The sequence below is a fragment of the Euphorbia lathyris genome, chromosome 8 (assembly GCF_963576675.1).
Source record: "Euphorbia lathyris chromosome 8, ddEupLath1.1, whole genome shotgun sequence".
Taxonomy (NCBI): Eukaryota; Viridiplantae; Streptophyta; class Magnoliopsida; order Malpighiales; family Euphorbiaceae; genus Euphorbia; species Euphorbia lathyris.
In genome coordinates, this window is record NC_088917.1 from 5,994,772 (window position 1) to 6,018,470 (window position 23,699).

At 35.1% G+C, this 23,699-nt stretch overlaps 2 protein-coding genes across 2 annotated transcripts; one reads left to right on the plus strand and one right to left on the minus strand.

Moving 5' to 3' along the window:
- Positions 1 to 4,187: 4,187 nt before the first annotated feature.
- On the plus strand, positions 4,188 to 19,722 carry LOC136203760 (L-arabinokinase-like). The gene is made up of 29 exons (XM_065994985.1): positions 4,188 to 4,605; positions 4,913 to 5,020; positions 5,139 to 5,207; positions 5,359 to 5,442; positions 5,560 to 5,636; positions 6,179 to 6,245; positions 7,099 to 7,156; positions 7,277 to 7,344; positions 7,431 to 7,493; positions 7,594 to 7,647; positions 7,750 to 7,852; positions 7,927 to 8,036; positions 8,169 to 8,288; positions 8,393 to 8,449; positions 9,832 to 10,004; positions 10,082 to 10,250; positions 10,462 to 10,545; positions 10,651 to 10,776; positions 11,022 to 11,152; positions 11,246 to 11,327; positions 11,535 to 11,622; positions 12,378 to 12,421; positions 12,514 to 12,609; positions 12,693 to 12,769; positions 13,263 to 13,463; positions 14,972 to 15,137; positions 15,275 to 15,346; positions 16,832 to 17,035; positions 19,423 to 19,722. Exons 1-29 carry the CDS (start codon positions 4,501 to 4,503, stop codon positions 19,537 to 19,539), a joined length of 2,973 nt encoding a protein of 990 aa, XP_065851057.1. The 5' UTR covers positions 4,188 to 4,500; the 3' UTR covers positions 19,540 to 19,722.
- Positions 19,723 to 21,160: 1,438 nt separating this feature from the next.
- LOC136203243 (histone H4) lies at positions 21,161 to 21,696 on the minus strand. The gene has a single exon (XM_065994348.1). The coding sequence runs from the start codon at positions 21,613 to 21,615 to the stop codon at positions 21,304 to 21,306; it is 312 nt and encodes a 103-aa protein (XP_065850420.1). The 5' UTR covers positions 21,616 to 21,696; the 3' UTR covers positions 21,161 to 21,303.
- Between the last annotated feature and the right edge of the window lie 2,003 nt (positions 21,697 to 23,699).

Genomic DNA, 23,699 nt, shown 5'->3' on the forward strand with positions numbered 1-23,699 from the left:
ATAATTGTTGTTTGTGTTTCCATTTCTTTGCTTCCCAATGCGAGAAAGCATAAAAAATTCCTTACTCACTGAAGGCAAAGGCTCCATTTATCAGGATTTGATCTCTCACATGATCAAACTCAGGATTTAAACCAGATAAGAATTGCATAAGCTGTTCATCTTCGAGTTGAGTTTGTGCTAACTTTCTTGATTCACCACAAGTACAATTCTCAATCGGTTTTAGAATAGCATATTCATCCCATAACATCTTCATTTTATTGAAAAAATCTACTAAGCACATACCTCCTTGTGTAAGGCTACAAATTTCCTTGCGGAGCTGAAACGTTAAAGGTCCATTGCTTTGCTTGTACCTCTACGCGATCTCCTTCCATAATCCCCGAGCTTTCCTAGCATGTATGAACACAGCTGCTAGATCTTTGGTTATTGAATTGATGATCCATGAGAACACAAGATTGTCATTTTCTCTCCACTTCAAATGTGCAAATGAAGTTCCATCTTCTGGTTCCTCATCTTGTAGAATAACACTTATTTTTCGCTTTGCACTTATGGCTAATAACATCGTTCGCTTCCATAGATTGTAGTTTTTTCCATCAAAGATAATATGAGCAATTAATAAACTAGGATTTTCAGTACTTTGAATTATAGACGAACCTGAGGTATTCATTATTGATTCTATAAACAAATCTTCAGAATCGTTCGTATGAACTTTCTCTGGTTGTTGAATTTCTTCCCGATCTTGAGATTCAAAACTCATTTTAGAATCACTTGATACCTTTTTGTGTTCATCGCGACTTGAATTCACCACATCACAATACGATTTGTATTATCCTTTCTTCGTTCGCATTCTCCGGTGACCTTTGGCTATCTCAAATCTTAATTTCTAATCACTGATTAACCTTGCTCTGATACCATATTAAAGACCTAAGAATTAAGAGAAGAAAGATTGTATTGATTCATGAATTCGAAGTGATGATTACAAAGAGAAGAGTGGGTTATATAGGTGCAAGATTAATAGAATAAGAAACTCTAACTAATTATGTTAATCTCACCTAAAAACCCCATCAGCAAAGACTAAAATATCCTCACTGTTTTTTATACAAAATACACTTAAGTACCTACATTAACTACTGATAATTCAACACATGTTTTATATACAAATTTATCAATATAATATGATCAATAAAAATATAAAATCTTATTATATTTATATCATTTATAAATATAACGTAAATTATACAATAATAACTTGAATTATCATAGTTAACTACATATTATATGCTTAAAAACTCTAGATTAATACAATGTAATATGATGAAGCATTTGGATATAGGCTCGTTAAGCCTTTGTATTATGAATATGAAACCAAATCAGGTTGGGTCAATACGACCTGACCAAGAAAACTTCATATGCTAAATGTGCAAGGCCCCCACGGCCACTAATGAGAATACCGTATGATTCCATCCTTCTACACATAGAATGGGAATTATGGGCATTTCACCCTATCCAACATCCATTACGAGCTAAAAGCCCTCCCAAATAAGAGGCCAAATCCATAAAACAAGGTATAACACTAGAAAGTAATGATGTCCACCCTTTGGGAGGACAACTCTTCAACGAGCACGCTACCGCTGACACTCGCCGAGTGTCTAAGACCACATAGAAGGCACCATCAGAGCAAAGGATGACAAAGAAGCCAAATTCCAATTATTTCTGTACAAGAAGGCATTGGGTGGGACTATCAAAGGGAAAGTCACATCTAGTAAGACCCTCTTAGTCCAACGGATTATAGAGCCCAGTTTCCCTAAAAGCTAGAAGGCACATCAGCCTAAGTACACATTAATTGAGGATCCTAATAAGCATTGCACCACTTTCATAAGTATGATCAACCTCTATTCCAAGGAAGACCACGTCATGTGTGAAGTCTTCCCACATTGTTAGTAAACGTGGCCCAAGAGTGGTATCATGTAATGAAGCCCGAATCTGTCGATCCATTAAATTTTTGAAATATTTATTCGTGGCTTCGTTCGTGGGAGGGGTTGTGAAGGCCAAAAAATAAGCTCAAACCTCACCAACGTTAGACAGTGGATAATTAAGCCTCTACGAGGGTATCTAACCCGTTTCCACCATATTTCTTCTTAGGTAAATTTGATGAACTTAGAGGTGATCATAGACGCCCTAGAAAAAGGAACAACCTATGAGACCCTATTATAAAAGTGTTATACAAATCCTTCGTAATCCTTCCAAGAATTGATGGTTATCGGTCAAAGTTTTGTTCGTTATGATGACAACATGATACCGTAGAATATGAGGAGAGAGAACATGGCAAGACCAGGAAAAAACATAACAAGGAAGATAATAGGAAGCAGACTACCGACCAAAAAAGAGTCCCACAGTCAGAGGAATGATGGTCATATCGCTTATCACCCTCAAAGAGAAAAACCCAAAAGAGACACCCGATATTAAAGGGCACTGTTATTGTCGTATTATATAGAGTTTAGAGTATAGTTTTAGTCCTATTTATATGCTTTTCTAGTCCAAACACTCTGGTTTATAGTGTCTTTTGTCTCATATTGGTCTAATAAGTGTTTTGGGTCATTTCAGTAACAACCGGGATTTAATCGAAGCAAAAAAGACAAAAATAGGACAAGTAGCTCAACGAGCTGCTGCATCACTAGCTCGACGAGGAGCATCAATTAAGAGTCAACCAAAGATTCAGAGTCAACCTTGGAAAGATCCACGAAAAACCAGAGTAGCTCGACGAGCTATGGCAAAATAGAAGGTTAAATCTTATCGAGACTTTACTTCGAGAAGTCCAGTCTGATCCAACTTTATCCACTCTATTAATATCCTAAAGAGGTTAGAAGATCTATTTAGATCAGAGGACGACCAAGAGCACTATAAATAGGGACTTAGTCCATTGTAATAGTATCGAATTTAGTTATAGCTTAGTTATATTTCACATTAGTTATGTTCTTCATTCCATTCAGTTATACTTTCATTTTGATTCAGTTTATTTAAGATATTTTCGTTCCATTACATCAAGAAGTAAACATCAGTTTATCTTTCATCCTTATTTATCTTATTTATGTTATTATATTCAAGTTTTCTTTCCATATCACCTTTATTCCGTTTATCACCTTGAAATAATAATCTGATTCTATAAACTTTGGTTCAACATCAGTCCATCTTAACATGCCTCTGTATTTTAGCTCGAACAAGAGCTAAACCACTTTAGACTAGGATGACGGTGAACCGTATTTGACGAGTATGGACCATTAAAGAGTGTTTACGTTGTGTTATAAGAAGTATAACGAGAGAATTAGTTAAAATGTACTTACTCAAGAAACCTAATCAAGTAATTAGTAAGAGAGGTTGAATTATGAAACCTAATTAAGTAAATGGTCCAACCGAGTAATTTAACTATTCTTATACCTTAACAGGATAGTGTAGCTTCGTAGTTTAGGTTACGGCTTAGCTTTAGCTTTCAACGTAATTAATGCTTCTTAGCACACTTAAGGATTTTGTCTAACCAAGCTAAAGCATGAGCTACCACATTCGCAGAACGACCTATAAATTTGACAGAAATGTCATTGATATTGAAAATAAGACTTTTACAATCTTCTATAATGGAACCATAAGAAGAACGAAAGTATGATTGCTGAATATGCTCCACCACTGACAGCGCATCGGGCTCCACCTCCACCTCCACACCACCCAAACTCTTGATTTTGATCCGGTTGAGAGCCTATTGAATACCAATAACTTCATCTTTCCTAACCGAAAAGTTTCCAGCAATACGTTTTGAAAATGCACCACAGAAGTGACCAACGCTATCTCTAAGCACAACACCAACCTCTAACCAGCATGACCCAAAAATAATTGAAGTGTCTCTATAATTTTGAACAACATCTATTAAAACACCAACGGCTTATGGATCGTCCAATCCACAACAGTTTTAAACTAAGTGGACCTTGTTTTTTATAACTTTGAAATGTTGATTTCCAGTGACATGACAAGTAAATTTAATGACATGGCCTAATCAATTGATGACTTGGACAACATTATTGTCAATTATTTATTTATTTTTTTTGGCTAAACTTACAAATCCATAAAACACAATTTTTTTTTTTACTTAGATTTATTTACATATTCCAAATTGATAAAATTTGAAAATTGAGTCCCCAGTGGTACAAAAATGAAAAAACTTAAAAATGTTGCACCTTGGGTAAAACTTTACTTTTATTAATTTTTTTAGCACTAATCTAATCCAACGATGGTAGGAGACAAATATGTTTAGTTCACTAATTATAGAAAATTACCTTATTTCTATATCATGTTTATCCATAAATTGTTTGTTATTATTCTTATTGTTAGTATTTGTTAAACAATTGCTCTTCAACTTCTGAAAAAATCGTCGGTGCGAAATTGCCGTATGCTGGTGATCTTGGATTCATATTCCGCTATTTCCGACGAGCGGGAAACACCGTGAAAAATCAAAATATGAGAATTGAGGAGAGTGAAGGAGTATCGGCTTCGAGCAAACACTTGGTATTCGCTTATTATATCACCGGCCATGGTTTTGGTCATGCCACTCGGGTCGTTGAGGTCCGTTTCCACTTGCTCACTCTTTTCTTTTTCCAATAATTTATTCTTCATTTGAATGAATGAGAGAATGAAGCTCCAGATCGAATCAAGTTTCCGGTCAGCGTGATCCCGTTAATTTCAATGTTTTTGGAGTTTGTTAGTATAATAATGCTTATTTGATTGATATTTGAATGCAGCTTATTGTTGTGATCACATTATACGAACTACGAATTACTCTCTAGGTGTAGAATTTGGCAATTGCTAGTTTGATAATCGCTCTAATTAATTCGTTTTTAAAAAGAAGATTCTGATTCGATGCGATGAATAGGTGGTGAGGAACTTAATTCTTGCTGGACATGATGTACACGTGGTCACCGGTGCTCCTGACTTTGTTTTCACTTCTGAGATACAGTCTCCTCGACTCTTCATTCGCAAGGTATTAGTTTCTTCAATGCAATTTGATCTTTTCGTACTAATTTACTACGGAACATCTGTTAACAGCTTGTGAATTTTGATTCTTACAAGTTATCCCGCACTTGTTCCTGGATTCTTAGGTGTTATTGGATTGCGGAGCAGTTCAGGCGGATGCCTTGACAGTGGATCGCCTTGCTTCACTGGAGAAGGTATATCAGTACCTCCGGTCATTAGGCCACGATGAATATCATATTGATGGAAAACTTGCCATCTATGTGGCAGGTGGTGTTTTGATTATTATACTTTTATTTGTTCTGTTATGGTAATAGTAACTTTTTTTCCTTCTATGCATGATGGTAGTATTCTGAGACAGCGGTGATACCTCGGCAGTCCATTTTGGCCACTGAAATAAAGTGGCTTAACTCCATCAAAGCTGATCTTGTGGTATTCTCATATATAGATATTTAAGTGTCTTTCTGCTTCTTGCAAATTTATTTTGCACAGCGAAGATGATTAATTCCAACGAATTCTTGATCTTAATGTGTGCTCATGGAAAAACAGGTTTCGGATGTAGTTCCAGTTGCATGCCGTGCAGCAGCTGATGCCGGAATTCGTTCTGTTTGTGTCACCAACTTTAGGTACGTATATTACTGTAACCATCCTTCTAAGTTCTAGAGTTTGCAAATCTTTCTTGTTTTTCTTTGATTTTTCTTGAAGTCGTGAATCCTATAAAAAAAGTTTTACGGACAAGCTAACTTAGCTAAGCAATAACTTCTTATGTGATTATGGTTGAAGTTTACCTCCCAATATAATTGTTTCTGGTGACCTTTTGTTTCTCTACAAACAATTTTGTTGTGAAATTCCTCTTTTTGATTTTTCACATCTCGATAATTATTAAATCTGTGGAAAAAGTTCTTGTAATCTGCTTTTGTCATTTCGAAAAATTCACAAATAAATTTGCCTTATAAAAAATGTCCAGCTAATGGAAGAATTGCTGCCTCGAATAGATGGTGAAGATCCACAAATAGTTTCAAACATAAGTATGGGAGTCTCGTAGATTTCTAATGTTGATGGGTGTTTCAAGAACAATTTGTTTTTCTCTTTCTTGAAGTTCCTAGATAAACAATCAAATGCAAACAAATGTGTATAAATTTGTAGATGTCTTTGTTTGTGTTTGCAGTTGGGACTTTATCTATGCGGAGTATGTGATGGCTGCTGGATATAATCATCGTTCAATAGTTTGGCAGGTGATTATTATAGTCTCATAATCAATTGAGGTTCCTCTTCTTTACTGGGGTAATTCTTTCTAATATCTGAGCATGCCTGGTTTCATATAATTTGTCCATATGTGGCTCTAATCTTTCTTCCTAACTATTTTTGTCCCTAGCAAACCCCCCAAAATGAAAAATTTAATGCTTAGGGAGGATTTGATTGCATACTCTCCTGAATCCCATTCCTGCCCTGTATATTGTATAGTTTAAAGCAAAAGTACATGGAACCCCACATGTTTATGTCCATATTGTTTTTTCTTTGAAATTTGTGGCAATGCATGATTGAGCATTGCTGAGATACGTAAGGGTGACATAGAGGTTCTGCAAGGTTCCGCAAGGGTAAGTTTTGCTATACCAACCCCTTTTTTCTTCTGCAATTCGACACATGTTGTTGTTATATGAATTTGACCCAAAATTTCCAATTGAATCGACATCCTGAGCTTTAAATACTCCATATGATCGTATGGAATGCAATATCTCTCAGTAGTTAGTAGCAACTCTTCATGTGAGGAAAGTAAGCATTGTTTATGTGAAAATTGCTGTGGTTTTTACGCTTCCTTTAACTCCTTTTGGAGATAAATTGACCTCTCAATTAGTAGTTCTTTTTTTCTTCCTCTTTTTTGTTTTTTGTTTTTTTTTTGTCTTTTTGTGACTGATTGATTTGTCAGCATTCTAAACCCTATCATCTGAATAGTTGTTAACATGGATAGAGTTGGTTTTTGAACTCTTGATCTCTCCTATCTCAACATTCACCTTTTGGTCTAGTTCTTTGGTAATGATTAAAATGCGACCGTTCATAATTTGTTTCTTTTGTTGAAAATCTGTACAGATAGCAGAGGATTATTCACATTGCGAGTTCCTTATCCGTCTCCCAGGATATTGCCCAAGTATGTTTGGTGCTTCCTGCATATTCTCACAAGAAGGGCTCTTTTGCATTCTTTTTTTCGGTTGCAATTAAATTTTTGTGAGATTATAGCTTCTTAGTTTGATCGATCTTCTCTTTTCAGTGCCTGCTTTCCGTGATGTTATTGATGTACCTCTCGTTGTGAGGAGGTTGCACAAAACCCGCAAGGAGGTTTGATTTGGGCACTTTTTCTAGCCATTCCTTTAGTAAAGATATTATTGACTCTTGATGCGGGTCTCCTATATCTTTTGTTGTAGGTACGGAAGGAACTTGGTATCACTGATGATGTGAAACTAGTTATACTTAACTTTGGTGGACAGGTTTGATACTAATCTTGTGCTAGATATGAAATGATTCCGTAGATTTTGTCAATTTTTTGTTTTTCTTCCATCTAACCAGTGTTTGTATTTTCATGTGCAGCCAGCTGGTTGGAAGCTGAAGGAGGAGTATTTACCCTCTGGTTGGCTATGCCTGGTAGCTTTTCTATGACACTCTTTAAATCTATGTACTGATTATATGTGCTTTTATGATGTCCAATGAAGCCAACAATAATGGTGCATAATGTTTCTGGTTCAGGTTTGTGGTGCTTCTAATGAGCATGAGCTTCCAAAAAGATTCATAAAGCTTGCAAAAGATGCCTATACACCTGATCTCATTGCGGCATCTGACTGTATGCTTGGTTCGTAAGAACATATTAAGTACATGACCAAGTTTAAATAGTTAGAATATTAATTGGTTTTATCATTATTTCAGGAAAAATTGGATATGGTACTGTTAGTGAGGCCTTGGCATACAAGTTACCATTTGTCTTTGTTCGAAGAGATTATTTCAATGAAGAACCTTTTCTAAGAAATATGCTTGAGGTGAAATTAATTATTTGCTTGACAATATAGTTTTCTATCTCCGGTGTATCCATTCTCTATCTCTCTATATTCACATGGTTTTGATATTGGGTAGATTCTCTCTCTCCCTCTCTTTATTTTATTTTCAAACAGTATTATCAGAGTGGTGTCGAGATGATTAGAAGAGATTTACTCACTGGACATTGGCAACCTTACCTTGAACATGCAATTAGTTTGAAACCATCCTATGAGGGAGGCATTAACGGTGGTGAGGTATATCATTTCTTTTCTGATTCTCTGCTCATTTTATTTTTTGGAACATTTTTCTCAACTTTGCAGTCATATTGAGGTGAGAGTTTCTTTCATTTTGTACGTAGGTGGCAGCTCACATTTTGCAGGAGACAGCTACTGGGAAAAATTATGCTTCAGATAAGGTATATATATAGATAGATTATGATTATGATTTATGGTTCCTGATTTCTGCCACTCATTCTTGCATGCTCTTATTTAAACTAATGGGTGGGTGGATTGAATCATAGTTATTAAAGGCGCATGGTGCACTAAGGCGCTAGGGGTCCTGGAGCCTTGGCGGCATGGCGCACGGTGATGGCGCGTGCTATAGCAAGACAAGGCGCACTTACAAAAACAAAAATTATAAAACTATAAAACTAACATAAAAATGCAGTGAATACTAAATCATTACAATATTAAGAATAAATAAGTTTTAAAATGCAAAATAAACCCCATGTTAGAAAGCTAAAGTTGAATACTAAATCCTAAGTTCTACTCCTCATCAAAACTCTCCAAATTAATCACTCATGTTGAATTTGAATTCCCTTGGCTGTGTTTCTGTTTGAATTCGTTTTCTGTGTTTTGTTCTACTAAACTTCTTCCTCTTATAATAAGATTTTGTGGTTGCCTCTTCTAATTAATTCAAATGTATAATCTCTCTCTTCCTTTTTAATATTTTTTTTTTCTCATTTTGGACCCTTCAGACCACTTGACTGTCAAAAAAACCTTAGAATTGCCCTTAACTCACCAAGGCGCGCCTTAGTGTGCCTTTGGCAACTGCCCTTGGCGCAAAATGGCTTGCACCATGCGCCGCCTTCAATAACTATGGATTGAATCATATCATACAATTCAAATAGCAAATTATGTGATTCTAAAACTCAACATCATAACTTCTGAAAAAATAATAAGTTTTTGTTAGTTAAATATATTAAGTGTTTAAATTTTAAAAATATTTGTTTTGGTTTCAGTTCTTGAGGATTCACATTCTGGTTCCTTGTCAAACCCCATATTTTGATAAATCTGTCCGTTTTCCATTTTCACTCAATTCAAATTGTGATTCTGATTGCAAAATTCGAACCAAATGGGTCTTAACGTTTCTAAAGCCTAAAACTAGAGGAAATATATGTTAGTGTATGTTAAAGTATCCTATCAATTCTATATGAGATTAAGCTCTTTGGAATCTTTATTTTATTAACATAAAGAGCTTCTGTATTATAGAAACTATGAATCCTTTAGTCTTAGAAATTATTTGGCTTATGGACAAACTGCCTTGATTCTTTTATTATCTCGTGCCTTATGGACAAACTGCCCTAATCTGACATCTTATATATGGAAAATATCCTTTTGTGTTAGAATAGTTGGTTAAAGGTCCAAAACTTATATCAGTGATATATATCAAAGACCTATGGATAAGTTGTCAAGCATAGTAAAGTTTGCTTTTCAGATGAACCTTAAATGTCTCAACGTTTGATTTTATTGACTAACAATCCCTCCCATTTGTTCAATATGCATTACTGAAACATAGTTAAGTGGCGCTAGGAGATTGCGGGATGCAATTATTCTTGGGTATCAGTTACAAAGGATGCCTGGACGAGATATCAGCATCCCAGAATGGTATGCAGTTGCTGAAAATGAACTTAGTAAGTCAACAGGGTCACCAGTTGCCCCAAGACATGAGAATGAGCCATCATCAAGAATGTGAGTTTTGTTGCTGTAGCACAAGAAGTCTATGATTTGCATATTTCTTATAACATCTTTCTACAAATCATTTGTAGATGCAAAGAAGATTTTGATATTCTTCATGGAGATGTCCAAGGCCTTTCAGATACTACAAGTTTCTTAAAAAGCTTATCAGAACTAGATTTTTTCTCTGACTCTGAAAAAAACACTGAGAAGCTCCAGATGCGGGAGCACAAGGCTGCTGCAGGACTCTTTAATTGGGAGGTACTCATCATCTCATTTAGAAGCTGATGCTCATCCATTCTGTTTGGTCACTGTACATGGACGTTGTCACGTATTTGGAGCTAGTTCCATTTCATTAACAATCTTTGCATCTATTCACAGAACATGATTTTTTATTCATGTGATAACTGGCATTTGTTTGCTTAAATCAAAACTTGAATTTTTTTAAATGTTGCTATATTATTTTGTACAGGAAGACATCTTTGTGGCAAGAGCACCTGGTAGACTGGATGTTATGGGAGGTATTGCTGACTATTCAGGAAGTCTTGTGTTACAGGTAAGATTTCTCTTTTTAATAGGTTTTCCATTTTAAAGTAATTATTTGATAGAAAACTTCTCGACTTCTTCATATGGTGCGTTCTTTTTCTTATTCTTATCACAGATGCCAATAAGAGAAGCTTGCCATGCTGCTGTTCAAAGGAATCGTCCAAGTAAACACAGGCTCTGGAAACATGCCCAGGCTCGGCAAAATGCAACAGAACAGGGTTCCATTCCTGTACTGCAAATTGTGAGTGTTGACATGGAACTATTTCTCTTTTCTTCACTCCACAAGCACTGCCACCTGTCCTCATTGCCTTCTGAAAGATGGTTGTTGACAAATATTTGAATCTTATTATGACACCTGTGATTCAAACTGATACTTCTTAACTTGAGTTTGTTGACTGAAATTCATTTAAGAGTCATATTTTCTTGGAGTTCGGTCAAATATCATCGGAGTATGATTCATTAATAGTCACCTTTTTTGCATTGTAGGTATCCTATGGCTCAGAGTTAAGCAATCGCGGCCCAACTTTTGACATGGATATATCTGATTTTATGGATGGGGACCAGCCAATGTCATATGAGAAAGCAAGGAAATATTTTGCTCAAGATCCATCTCAAAAGTAGGTTTTTTTCTTTTCTTTTAATAGCTGTTATTTTTTCTTGTATATGAAATTGTAAAACTCAATAGTCGACTTATGTGGTTCCTTCTTCAGGTGGGCGGCTTATGTTGCAGGGGCAATTCTTGTTTTGATGACAGAACTAGGCGTACGCTTTAAGGACAGCATTAGTGTGCTGGTATAAACTGAGTTATATTTTTTTACTACATTTAATATATGCCTTCAGTGTGGAAACTCTTCACTGGTACAGCTGAATATACTAATTTTCTTTATTTTTCGCTACATTTTTTATTCTTCATGCTCCTTGTCCTTGATTAATCTTGTTGGTACCTGTTCAGGCCACTTCTCATGTCAGCTTATTAATTACCTATGTACAAAAATGCAGGTTTCTTCTGCAGTGCCAGAAGGCAAAGGTGTATCCTCTTCTGCATCAGTAGAAGTTGCTAGCATGTCTGCTATAGCTGCTGCTCATGGTGATTTTAATTCTAATTCTGTATATATGGTGTTGTCTTTTAGTGTTTATTTGGTTAAGCTTTAGAGAAACCAAGTGGAAGTTGACAGAAAATCATTATTTTTCTCAAGTTGTCTGAGACGAATCAGAATGAAATAACTTGTATCTGTTTGGTCTTTGATAGTATAAGAATTTTATAAAAAATCCATGGCGCACAAGAAATAAAGGTTGTACCTGGTCATAATCTTTGTGACCTTAATATTAACAAACAATATATAGTTGTTATGTTCTTGTGAAGGATTGAGGCCTCATAACAATAAAATAGTGCTTCATGTTCTAATGAGATGGAGACATTCACTACCAGATCCTGGCCACAAAAATGTGGTATATAAGCTTTAGAAAAGAAGATTGCAATGAGGGAAGTGTTTCATAAGGTCAAATTTTTCACAAGCATCAAGGAATTTGAATATCTTTTTGCTATTGAAAAGCTCTTCACATTGAATTTCTGATCAAATTTGTTTTCATGTGAATATCAAGCTCCTATTCACTGTAAATGTTTTGCTTCATGGGGAAGCTTAGACGTTTTATAGGCATTGTTGGTGGTTGTACATCTTGTATATGTAATAGGGGATGCTACCTTTAATACAAATCACACTATAGTTTTATCAGAAGCTGTATGTTCTATAAAGCAAGTGGTTTCAGTCTACTTTCTGATCGTTGGAATTTCATGTATGTGACCTAGATAAGAGGTTATTCATGTCAGCTTTTGCTTTGTAGGGTTAAATGTCAGTCCAAGAGATATGGCTTTGCTTTGCCAGAAGGTCAGCTTTCCAATTGGATGGTCTTGACATTAGTATTTATGTTTAAGTTATGAAGTTATATTGATCACTTGATTTTTTAAGGTTTTACACAGGTGGAGAATCACATTGTCGGAGCTCCATGTGGTGTAATGGACCAGATGACTTCAGTATGTGGCGAGGCTAACAAACTTCTTGCAATGGTGTGCCAGGTATGTATAGTTGGTACTACTGATAACCTTCTGGTATGTATAGTTGGTACTACTGATAACCTTCTGTTCGTTTGTTAATGCAGCCTGCCGAGGTGATTGGTCTTGTGGAAATACCTACCCATATTCGATTCTGGGGTATTGATTCAGGAATACGTCACAGGTAAATGACTGTATTATCGCTTATCTCATTTCCAATGTGGTTTGTTTGCATTGTCCAGATTTCGGTAGTTGGTTTTAGAAAGTCCATCTCTCTTACTAATATGCCAGAATTTAATATGTATTTGCCTGTCCTTGGCTCATTGACAATTTCATGATCCACTTTCATATCATGCAATGGTTGTACTTTCAGAAAATCACTTTGAAGTTTTATTAGCTTCAATATCAGGCTTCTTTTCAATGTCTTATTACTTCAGGAGTTTTAATTTAAATATTAGAACATGGTGCAGTTTCTAGAATAACTGTAAGATTGCGAACATATGGTTTAGTTTTTAGAACAGAACATATGTTTTACTTTTTAGAACATGGTCCAGTTTCTTATATATTTAAATTTATTGTTTTTAACAGATCCAATGAATAAAATTTATTATTTTTAGAACATGGTCCATCTTTTACCTTTTAATTTTTGCTAATTAAATATTTCACTGTTTTGGCAGTGTTGGGGGTGCAGATTATGGATCCGTCAGAATTGGCGCCTTCATGGGCCGCACGATGATAAAGGCCACAGCATCAGCTGTATTGTCTAGGTCATCGCCTGATATTAATGGATCGATCCTTGATGAATTTGAGGATGATGGTGTTGAATTACTTAGAGATGAGGCTTCATTAGATTACTTGTGCAACTTGCCACCACACAGGTAAGACTGGTTGTTGTTGGTGAATAATCGTAAATAAGGTAGTGAGCTGTGTTAACTGTTAAGTGTGCATATTTTGAAAAGGCTTAATACATCAAAAGCCCCTGAACTTGTCCAAAAAACTTGACTGGTCCCCTGAATTTACATGTTGTCTCGTTAGCCCGTCAACTTGCTTAAAATAACCTATTGGCCACCTGAATTTGTTTAACTTGCTTAGAGTGATCCATTTTCCCGTTGAACTCGTTTAAAGTGATATACATTGCAATTTGTCTAAATCTTTAAAAAATTTCAAAACTTCAAAAATAAAGGCCTAATTTGTGATTCTAAACCCTTCGAAGATGCTTACCATTTTTCATATCTAATAAATTATTTACCCTCATATCATATCTAAGGGCTTGTTTGGATCGGGGTATTTTAAAGTAAGTGAGGATAAGTATAATTAGGTAAACTTGTTTGTTTTGAGGTGTAATTGAAGAGAACCTTAAGTAAGGGTAGGTGAGAGTGAATTTTGGGTAGTTTTCTTCCAAATTGAAGGGGAAGCATGGTAACTGATATTTTCTTTCCAAAATTACCTTTATCTTTTATTTTATTTTCACTTGTGGATTTCCTCAAATCCGAGGGAAGCATGGCTAGGCTTGTTATAATTTTTTTAAGGAAATGGCTACAAATTTTCCATGAATATGTGTTAAAACTTATCCATCAATTTTTACTTGTTCGAATTTTGATTAGCCTAGATGCCTGCTATAATTGATTATAAGCTTGCTTTTATGCTTTAGGATTGAAGAAGTTTTTTTGCTATATTTTTTCCATGCACGTATCTTCTTCCTAAAATCATAGTTAGCAAAATTAGTATATAATAATCTAATTAACTTTGATTAGAATTAATTTAGTTTATAGAGAAATACTCCCTCCGCGAGCCTTGGCGCAACGGTGAACTTTATTGTCGTGTGACTGAGAGGTCACGGGTTCGAGTCTTAGGAGCGGCCTCTTGCCAAAAAATTGGCAAGAGAAGCCTTGCCCCCAGTACATCCTTGTGGTGGGACCCCTCCCCGGACCCTCGCTTAAGCGGGGACGCGTAGTGCACCGGGCCGCCCTTTTAGAAATACTCCCTCCATTCTAAAATATAAGTAATTCTAGGTTATTTCACACAAATTAAGAAATACAATTAATATAATTTACATTAGTTAACTAAATAGAAGTTATAAGAATAAGAGTAAGAATATAAGAGTAATTTTATATATAACCTTACCTTACTTTAACATCAAACCAAATACAGTACAATTACATTATTAAACCATCATGCACCTTACCTTCTATTCAAACACAACAAGTTATTTCATACACCTCACTTACTTCACCTTACATTATTACCTTACATTAATTACACTCCATCCAAACAAGGCCTAAGACGGCTTTTTGCAGTGATGGAATGGGGTGCCGTGTTGTAGATTCCTGGTTTTTCTTTGTCATCAATACTATTCTTTGGACATTCTGGCTTTCTGTTTTTACAGATATGAAGCTGTTTATTCTAAGATACTTCCTGAATCCATTCTCGGTGAGGCCTTTTTGGAGAAGTACAGCAACCATGGTGATTCAGTCACAGTAGTTGATGAGAAATGCACTTACGGGGTGAGATCACCTTGTAAACATCCTATCTACGAAAACTTCCGAGTCAAGGTTAGTACAATATATATGAATGATGGTTTGTTTCATAATGATAACTGAAATTGTTGAGTGACTGGCTATCTTTTCTATATTCTCAATGCATATATATGTCTAATATCTTCCAAGTCACTTCTGTCTTTTGATGTTAGGCCTTCAAAGCATTGTTATCGTCCGTCACTTCAGATGATCAGCTTACTGCTCTTGGAGAACTGTTATATCAGGTATGAATCAAATTCCGGTTTTGTTGGATAAACTGATGAGTTTTACTTATTTGCACAAATTCTGTTAAAACAGACTTTCCTCATTACAATAGGTTTGAATCGAAGGTCCTTGTATAGTTTGAATTATTGGTAGATAACAGCAAATGTTCATGATTAAAGTTAGGTTGGACCAAGCCAACCGGCGATTGTAGACAAGTCCTTCTTCATTTTGTGAGCAAGAAGCGGAACATAAAGCTTTAAAGATCTTTATGGATAACCAATCCATTTTCAAATATAGTTGGGAAACTCTCCCCAAGAAATGGGTAAAAAAAATGGAAAGATCGGAACATGACTTACGCTGTTTTTATTTGTAAATCAGTGGTTATTCCTGAAATTTTCAAAGATGAAAGAAGAAAAAAAAATAGCCTAAAATAAAAAGAGTACACGAATGAAGAAAAAAATATTCTTTTTAGATATCCAGTGTTTTAAATGAGCCGAACCGTACATGAGTGCAGCTCGATAAAAATTTGACCATGTATAAAACGAGCTGAGCTTTAGCATGACTAAACTTGGGTCGAAAGCTCGCGAGAAGGCTCGGTTATAGGTTCATAAACAAGTTCATGAACAAGCTTGATTATAATGTTCATGAAACGTTTGCGAGCAAACATGGTTCGATTATTTTTTCAATAATAGTATTTCTATAAAGGGGAAAACAACAAACAACAACAACAAAGCCTTAGTCCCGAAATGATTCGGGGTCGGCTAACATGAACCATCATATAAAACCGTGAAAATCAAGTCGTGTCAGCGACACAGATTCGCTCCCTCCACTCCGTCCTATCCACTACCATATTTTCCTCAATTCGATTCTAACAACAGTTATGTTCATTAATCATGTGCATTTGAAATTTCTTTAACACAAAACTACATAGTTATGAATTCATAAAACTAAAGTTTACACAAAACTAAATCCACTATCCCCTAGTTTGTTTGTTATTTATCAAGTTATCAACTCAAACTAGTTTCTTTCCATCTTTATCAAGTTGACAACAAGGCAAAAAAAGAGTCAGAAGCTCAAACTCTCCATCTCTACTAAGTTATTAAACGGAGTCCAATTTGTGAATTAGTTTTATTAAGATTTTATTTACGTTAGATTTGAATTGTTAGTACTTGGTTGATATGATTTGTTTTTTGACATTAAAATTGCATTTCTAGACTAATATTTGATAATACTTTGAGTTCAACATAGTAAATATTTTATTTTCTATAATATTATGAATTTGAACTGAATCTTATGATTCGATTCACGAGTCATAATTCACAAAATGTGGATTTCGATTCACGAATCGAATCTCAAATTGGCAACTATGATTTACTTGCAAACAGCAGCTTGTGAACAAAATGTTGGGTTCGAGCTTGTCAATTTCCTAACTAGCTGAGCATGGGCTCGGCTTGATTACAGTCCTTATTAGAGTATCTTGACATGTATTGTACAACTTTTCGCAGTGTCACTACAGTTATAGCGCGTGCGGACTTGGTTCGGATGGGACAGACAGGCTTGTAAGACTGGTGCAAGAAATGCAACACAGTAAATCCTCCAAAACCGATAACGGGACATTATATGGAGCAAAAATAACTGGTGGAGGTTCTGGTGGAACAGTTTGTGTAATTGGTAGGAACTCTTTAAGTAGCAGCCAACAAGTTTTTGAGGTAAATATTTCCGTTTAGCTATTTATTTCTTCTATCTGTATCTGTGTTTCTTTCTGCACACATTTTTTAGCCAGTAATTTAGGGGTAAATTGCACCCGTAGCCCCCGAGGTTTGCTCTTACTTTCGTTATGATCCTTGAACTTTAAAATCGAACACTATGGCATCTTTACTAGCATAATGACATCTTTTACTGTTGACAAAGTCAAAATGACTGATGCCATTTTCAAAATAAAAAACTCCTTGAATTAAAGTTGTTTAGTATCACATTTTCTATGGAACCATAATTTCCGATTTTTCAAATCATCACTTTTCAAACTTTCTTAAATAACATTGAACCAAATAGCTCAATCAAGAATGAAAGTTTCTTAGAATATCATTTCCATCGACCTTTAACAAAAGATTATCTTCTATTAGAGTGGTTATTTTGATCAACATTAAAACGGGTCATTATGTTTGTAAAGTGCAAAGTTCAAGACTATAATGTTCGATTTTGAAGTTCATGCCATAATACAAGTAGGCTTAGTACATCCTCAGCCCGCAACTGACCCTCTGAACTTCAAAACGTTACGGTTAACCCCCTCAACTTGCTTATTCGGAAGAAATAACGCTCGAGTTGCTTATTTGGAACAAATAACCCCTAAACCAAAAAAACATTCAAAATAACATTACATCAGAAATAAAAGATGTCTAAAATATTTGCTGCTACATCTAACTAATCTGCCCACGCATTAATAAAATGGCCAAAAAAAACTCCCAAAATCACATATATTAACATATTTGAGGGGGTTATTTGTTCTAGATAAGCAAGTTGAAGGGGTTAGTTGTAACGTTTTGAAGTTCGGGGTCAATTGCAGTTTTTGGATAACTTGGGGGGCTAGGAATGTATTAGGCCATAAAAGTAAGAGCAGAGTTTAGGGGCCGTGTGTAATTTACCCAGTAATTTAGTGTTCCGATGTGTAACCTGAAAGCAATGTTACCCTATGTTGCACTGACCCTCCTCTTTAGTAGCGTTTTGTGTCTGTGTCTGTTTCAATTGTTGTTTCAAGGCTATTTCATGAAAGATATGTTTTAGCAATAATATTTCCCGTGTCCGTATCTATTTCCGTGTCTGTTTCCATTGTTGTTTCAAGACTATTTTATGAAAGTTATGTATTAGAAATAATGTTTCCCGTGTCCATGTGCATGTCGGTTTCTGTGCCCGTGCAAGAGATGTTACTCTTACTTAAAGACATTTCAGACCTCAACTATTATCTGTTATATAGGGATAACATTGCATTAGGATTTACAGGCAACATTGAATCACATCTAAAATTAAAGGCTACATTACTTGCCACAATTGAGTAAATTACATAAACGACCCCTGAACTATAATGCTACTTTATGACCCTTAAATTTCATTAGCTTAATACATTAGGAGCCCTTGAACTTGATCTAAAAAGTTGATTGGCCTTCTGAACTTACAAAGTATCTCGTTAGCTCTTTGAACTTGCTTAAAGAATCTATTAGCCACCATAATTTGTTTAAAGTGATTTATTGGTTTCCTGAACTTGCTTATAGTGATCAATAGGGCTTTTTGAACTTGCTTAAAGTGATATAAATTTCAATTTGGCCAAATGCAATCATGTTATGTTTTAGGGAGCTAATCATGTCATTTTAAGCGAGTTCAGAGGGCTAACGAGTTTGTAAGTTCAGAAGGCCAATCAGCTTTTTTGGGCCAATTTCATCTCTTGACCAAATAAAAAAAACCCGTTAAAAGGTTAACAAATGATGAGGGTAAAATAGGTGTTCGATCATAATTTTTGATGATATGGGTAAAAATTAGTCAGTGATGTAGTCAAACTTGTCCACCAAATCATAATTTCATTTTTTTACTGGTTTCTTGTTGATTTGGACTTTAATGTTATAGAACGTAAGGTTTAAAGGTTAATTCAGCGCCCTAGAGCGTTGGATCGAGGCATTTTCTCTACCCTTCTTACCCTGAAAAAGCAGGACACTGTGGATCCTTTTATGCAGAAAATATTCACATCGATCCTGATGATCAAATTGAATTTGGTATTTAATGTTATAGAACGTAAAAGTTTAAAGGTTAATTCAGCGCCCTAGCCCTTGGTACTCGAATATTGGCTCGAGGCATTTTCCCTACCCCTTCTTACCCTGAAAAAACAGGGCACTGTGGATCCTTTTCTGCAGAAACATTCGCATAGAGACCTTGATGATCAAATTGAATTTGGTTATCAGGATCCATGTGAACATTACCACCTTTTATGAGTCATAATATTAGTAGCGCGATAATTCAGGGATGGATGTATTTTATCCCAAGACATTCTTTTGAAATTTCCATATATTTATTTTCATGCTTACAATTGGGTTGTGATATGAAATTCCAGATTCAGCAGAGGTACAAAGGCGCGACTGGCTATTTGCCATTTATATTTGAGGGATCATCGCCGGGATCGGCAAAGTTTGGATATCTGAGAATTCGCCGCCGTCGCACCTCTTTTTAAATCTATAGTAATTATTTATATACATAAATATTATTTAAATAAATTATAGTAGTAGTTATTTAGATTAAATAATTTACCTGTTTCATTCTTTGGTGATAGTGTAGCATGGATAAGGGATATTGTTTTTATTTATAGTTATTTATAAAGACTTTCTACTTATAAGATAAAAAGCTTTTCTCTTACTACATTGGGAAAAAAAATGAAAAATTACATCCAATAAATGCAAATTAGAAAAAAAAAAAGTCTGATGAGATATACAGATTTCAAACGAAATGAAATTACTAATATAAAAAAAAGACAAAATGCGGGATAAATATACTTTTGCTCAGATAAAATAGCAGATATGTTGTTCTCGACGGAGAAGAGCAAAGCTTTGAAGCTTTGCTTTATCTCCTAAAACTCGAAAGTTGAAATAATTCCAAATCTTCGAATGGAAATGGAAGGAAAACAAACGAGTGAAAGATGAAAATAAGAAAATGAGTGCTTGGATTTTCTTTTTCGTAGTTTTCTCTTCTAAAACTCAAAAGTTGAAATAATCTCAAATCTTTAAATGAAAACAGAAAGAAAATAAAAACTTAGCTGGACATGAGTGAAAGATTAAAATAAGAAAATGGGAGATTGGATAAAAAAAGTATCGGTGTAAAGGATATTGTTTTTATGTAACAATGTAGGTGTATGTAACAGCGTTCATTTGATATTGTCAAGAAAAATCTCGAGTAGGCCTTTTGCTTATATGCTTGACACCGCCATATCTAGCCAGACAATGGATATTATCTCTCAAAACCTTCCTACACCTCTTGATTCCTCCCTTTCCCAATTCCTTTTACAGTTGTTTATACTCGAGTTCAGTTGAAATTTGACCTATTCATTGTCGATTCATCAAAAATTAATAAGCTCACATTCTCTCCATGGGCTACTCATAAATGTTCACCAATTTCTTATCAAATTTATTTGCAAAAGCTTGATAATTCCTTTCATGAATTTCATTCCCAAATAACTTAATATAATTATATTGATTTAAATTTCTTTGATATAAAATTATCATTTTTTATATTTTTTTTATAAAAATATACTCCCTCCATTCTTAAATAAGTGTCGTTTTAAATAATTGTTTTTGTTCTTTTTTAAGTGTCGTTTTCGTTTTTCAATAAAATTTAGTATAGTTTTTTAGTCTAAACATTTAAATTTTATCTTGATTTATATGTTTTTTAAGCTTTCAAAGTTTTTTCTACAACCATTATAGGAGGGAGAATTTTTATTTAATTAATCCATATAAATTTATTAATTTAAGTGCATATTAATTGTGTTTCTTAATTTGTGCGAAAAACTTCAAAACAACACTTATTTGAAAATGGAAGTAGTAATTATTAAAAAATAATAAAAACAAACATATTCACATTCTTAAACATTATAATTAAATTTGGTCACAAGTTCATAAAACTATAAATTTTTAAGCATTATAAATATAATTAAACTTACTTATGAAATTCATAGATCTATAATCAAATCTGTTCGTGTTTGTAAACCTTTGAACCAAGTTTCACGGAATCAAACTCAACTCAATTTAAATTATAATTCAAGACAAAGACAATCAAATTTTAATCATCGAAACTAGCACAACTTTTAAAACAAAATTTGGCTTTTATATACTTTGACAATTTCCATTCACTTTCTCAGAATCCAAACAGAAAATAAAAGGAACAAAACCAAAACATTTAACACAGATGAAAAACCTAAAAATTCAGCAATTAAATCTACCATAACCTAACCGCCGAAACCGTAGAGTGTCCTTCCTTGTCTCTTCAACGCATAGACGACGTCCATGGCCGTGACAGTCTTCCGACGAGCGTGCTCGGTATATGTAACAGCATCGCGAATGACGTTCTCAAGGAAGATCTTGAGTACGCCTCTCGTCTCCTCATAAATCAAGCCGCTGATACGCTTTACGCCGCCACGTCTGGCCAAGCGGCGGATAGCAGGTTTAGTGATTCCCTGAATGTTATCTCTCAAAACCTTCCTGTGTCTCTTGGCTCCTCCCTTTCCCAATCCTTTGCCTCCCTTTCCTCTGCCTGACATTTTTTCTTCCGATAGATAGATCTCTCTGGTTTTTGGTTTATCTGGAATTGTTTGTTTGGGACTGAGATGGAGGTGTATGGTATAGTATAGTGGTGTTTTATATGAGGAGTGGTGATGTTTGTGGCCGTTGGATTTGGTTGCGATCTGTGTGAATTGTGGGTTTGGAATACTCACCGTTGGATTTTATGTTGCTTAAATTTGATTGGTGCGGATACGGAGCTTCAAAAATGGGCGCGGGGTTGAAAATGAAAACGTAGAATTTTGCTTCGTTTTGGTTCACCGAAAATTTCAAATACGAATGAAAAACCCCGCTTACCAATTTATTATGGGTAAATTACTTCTGTGGTCATTGAACTTTTCTATTTTTAACATTATGGATACTAAACTTCAATTCTTAACGGTATGACAATTGTATTTTATATTTTTTTAATATAGATGGTCACTTAACAACTCAAAACGATCGTTGATTGTCTCAAAATAAAAATTAGAAGAGTTAATAATATTCTAAGGAACTTTAATTCTTGAAAATTTTCGTTTTGAGGTTATTTAGATGTTGTTTAATTAGAAAAGAGTGAAATTTTAGAGAGAGAAATCTGCAAAAAAAAAAAAAAAAAAAGATTTTGGAAAATAAAAAATGTGGTTTCATGATAGATATCGTCCTGAACAACTTTAATTCTATTTTGAAGTCGTTTTTAAAAGTTAGTTAAAATTGACTGGTTACTAATATTAAAAATCTAAAATTTAATGTTCGTATCGTTAAAAATTGAAGTTGAATTACAATGTACATTGATAAAGTTTCAGTGGTGATTGGTGTAGTTTACCCTTTTGGTTTACGGAAAATTTGAAATATGGTATTGCTATATACCGCCCCTAATTCCGGTTCACCGCACCCTTTTGACCATATTGCCCTTGCCATTTTTTTTCTTCCAAAACCTTAAAAACTCTCTCCCCCTTTCTCTCCCGAGCACAAATCCCGGAATTTTCAAAAATGGATCCAAGCATTCCCGAGGATAATGATTTCGAACACGAGGTAATATTACGATTATTAAAAACGTAATTTGTTAATTTTGAATTTTTTTTTCGTTCGTTTTTGCCTGAACGGGTGGCGCATACTGCCCGTTCCTTAGGCCGGCCGGATGAACTACCCGTTCGGCCTAAGGAACGGGCAGTATGCGCCACCCGATCCACCCATGGAACGGGTGGTATGCGCCACCCGTTCCACCTATGGACCGATGGTACGCGCTGCCCGTTCAACCCACGAAACGGGCAGTACGCGATGCCCGTTTCCGCCTATGGTGAAACGGGCATCCTGCCCGTTCAGGCAAAATTGGGCAGAAATTGCCCCGGACTATTTTTGCAGGGGAGAAATTGCCCCGAAGTATTTTTTTTTTAATTTTAATGTCAATTATGCTAACATATTATGCATTTTTTGTATATTCAGGTACCGATAGAAGATTGGAAACCCGATAACATTGATTATAGTTCGCGTTTCATAACGGACACCGTTTTCCCTTCGTGTCAGGATGCTATTGATTGGGCAAAAAAGATAGCTATTCAGAATGGATTTGAGATTGTAATATCTTCGCACAAACATGGGGGAAAACAGAAGCTGTTGCGATGTTCACGGGGTGAACGATATAGAGGTGTTGTGAAAATTGATGAAGATCCTGCAATTAGAAAAAGTAAAACTAAAGCGTGCCGCTGTAAATTTCAGATTAAAGCCTATAAACATGCAGACCTTTCTGGATGGGGGATACAGGCTAAGGCTGGGTTAACTGGAATGCATAACCATACAATGCGTATGTATCCAGAGGGAAGTCGGCAAATGAGCGGACTCAGTATCGCATCTAAACAAATTGTGCGTGATATGACTTCAGCTCAAGCAAAGCCCTGTGCTATTTTAGCAGCAGTTAAAGAAAAACACCCAGAGGACAACTCAGTAATTAAACACATATATAATTACAGGGACAAAATGAGGAGGGACGGGTTTGAAGGTAGAGACATGGCTAGTCAATTCTACCATATTGCTGTGGAGAACAAATATGTCAATTACACACAGGCTGATTCAGGTGTGATAACGCATG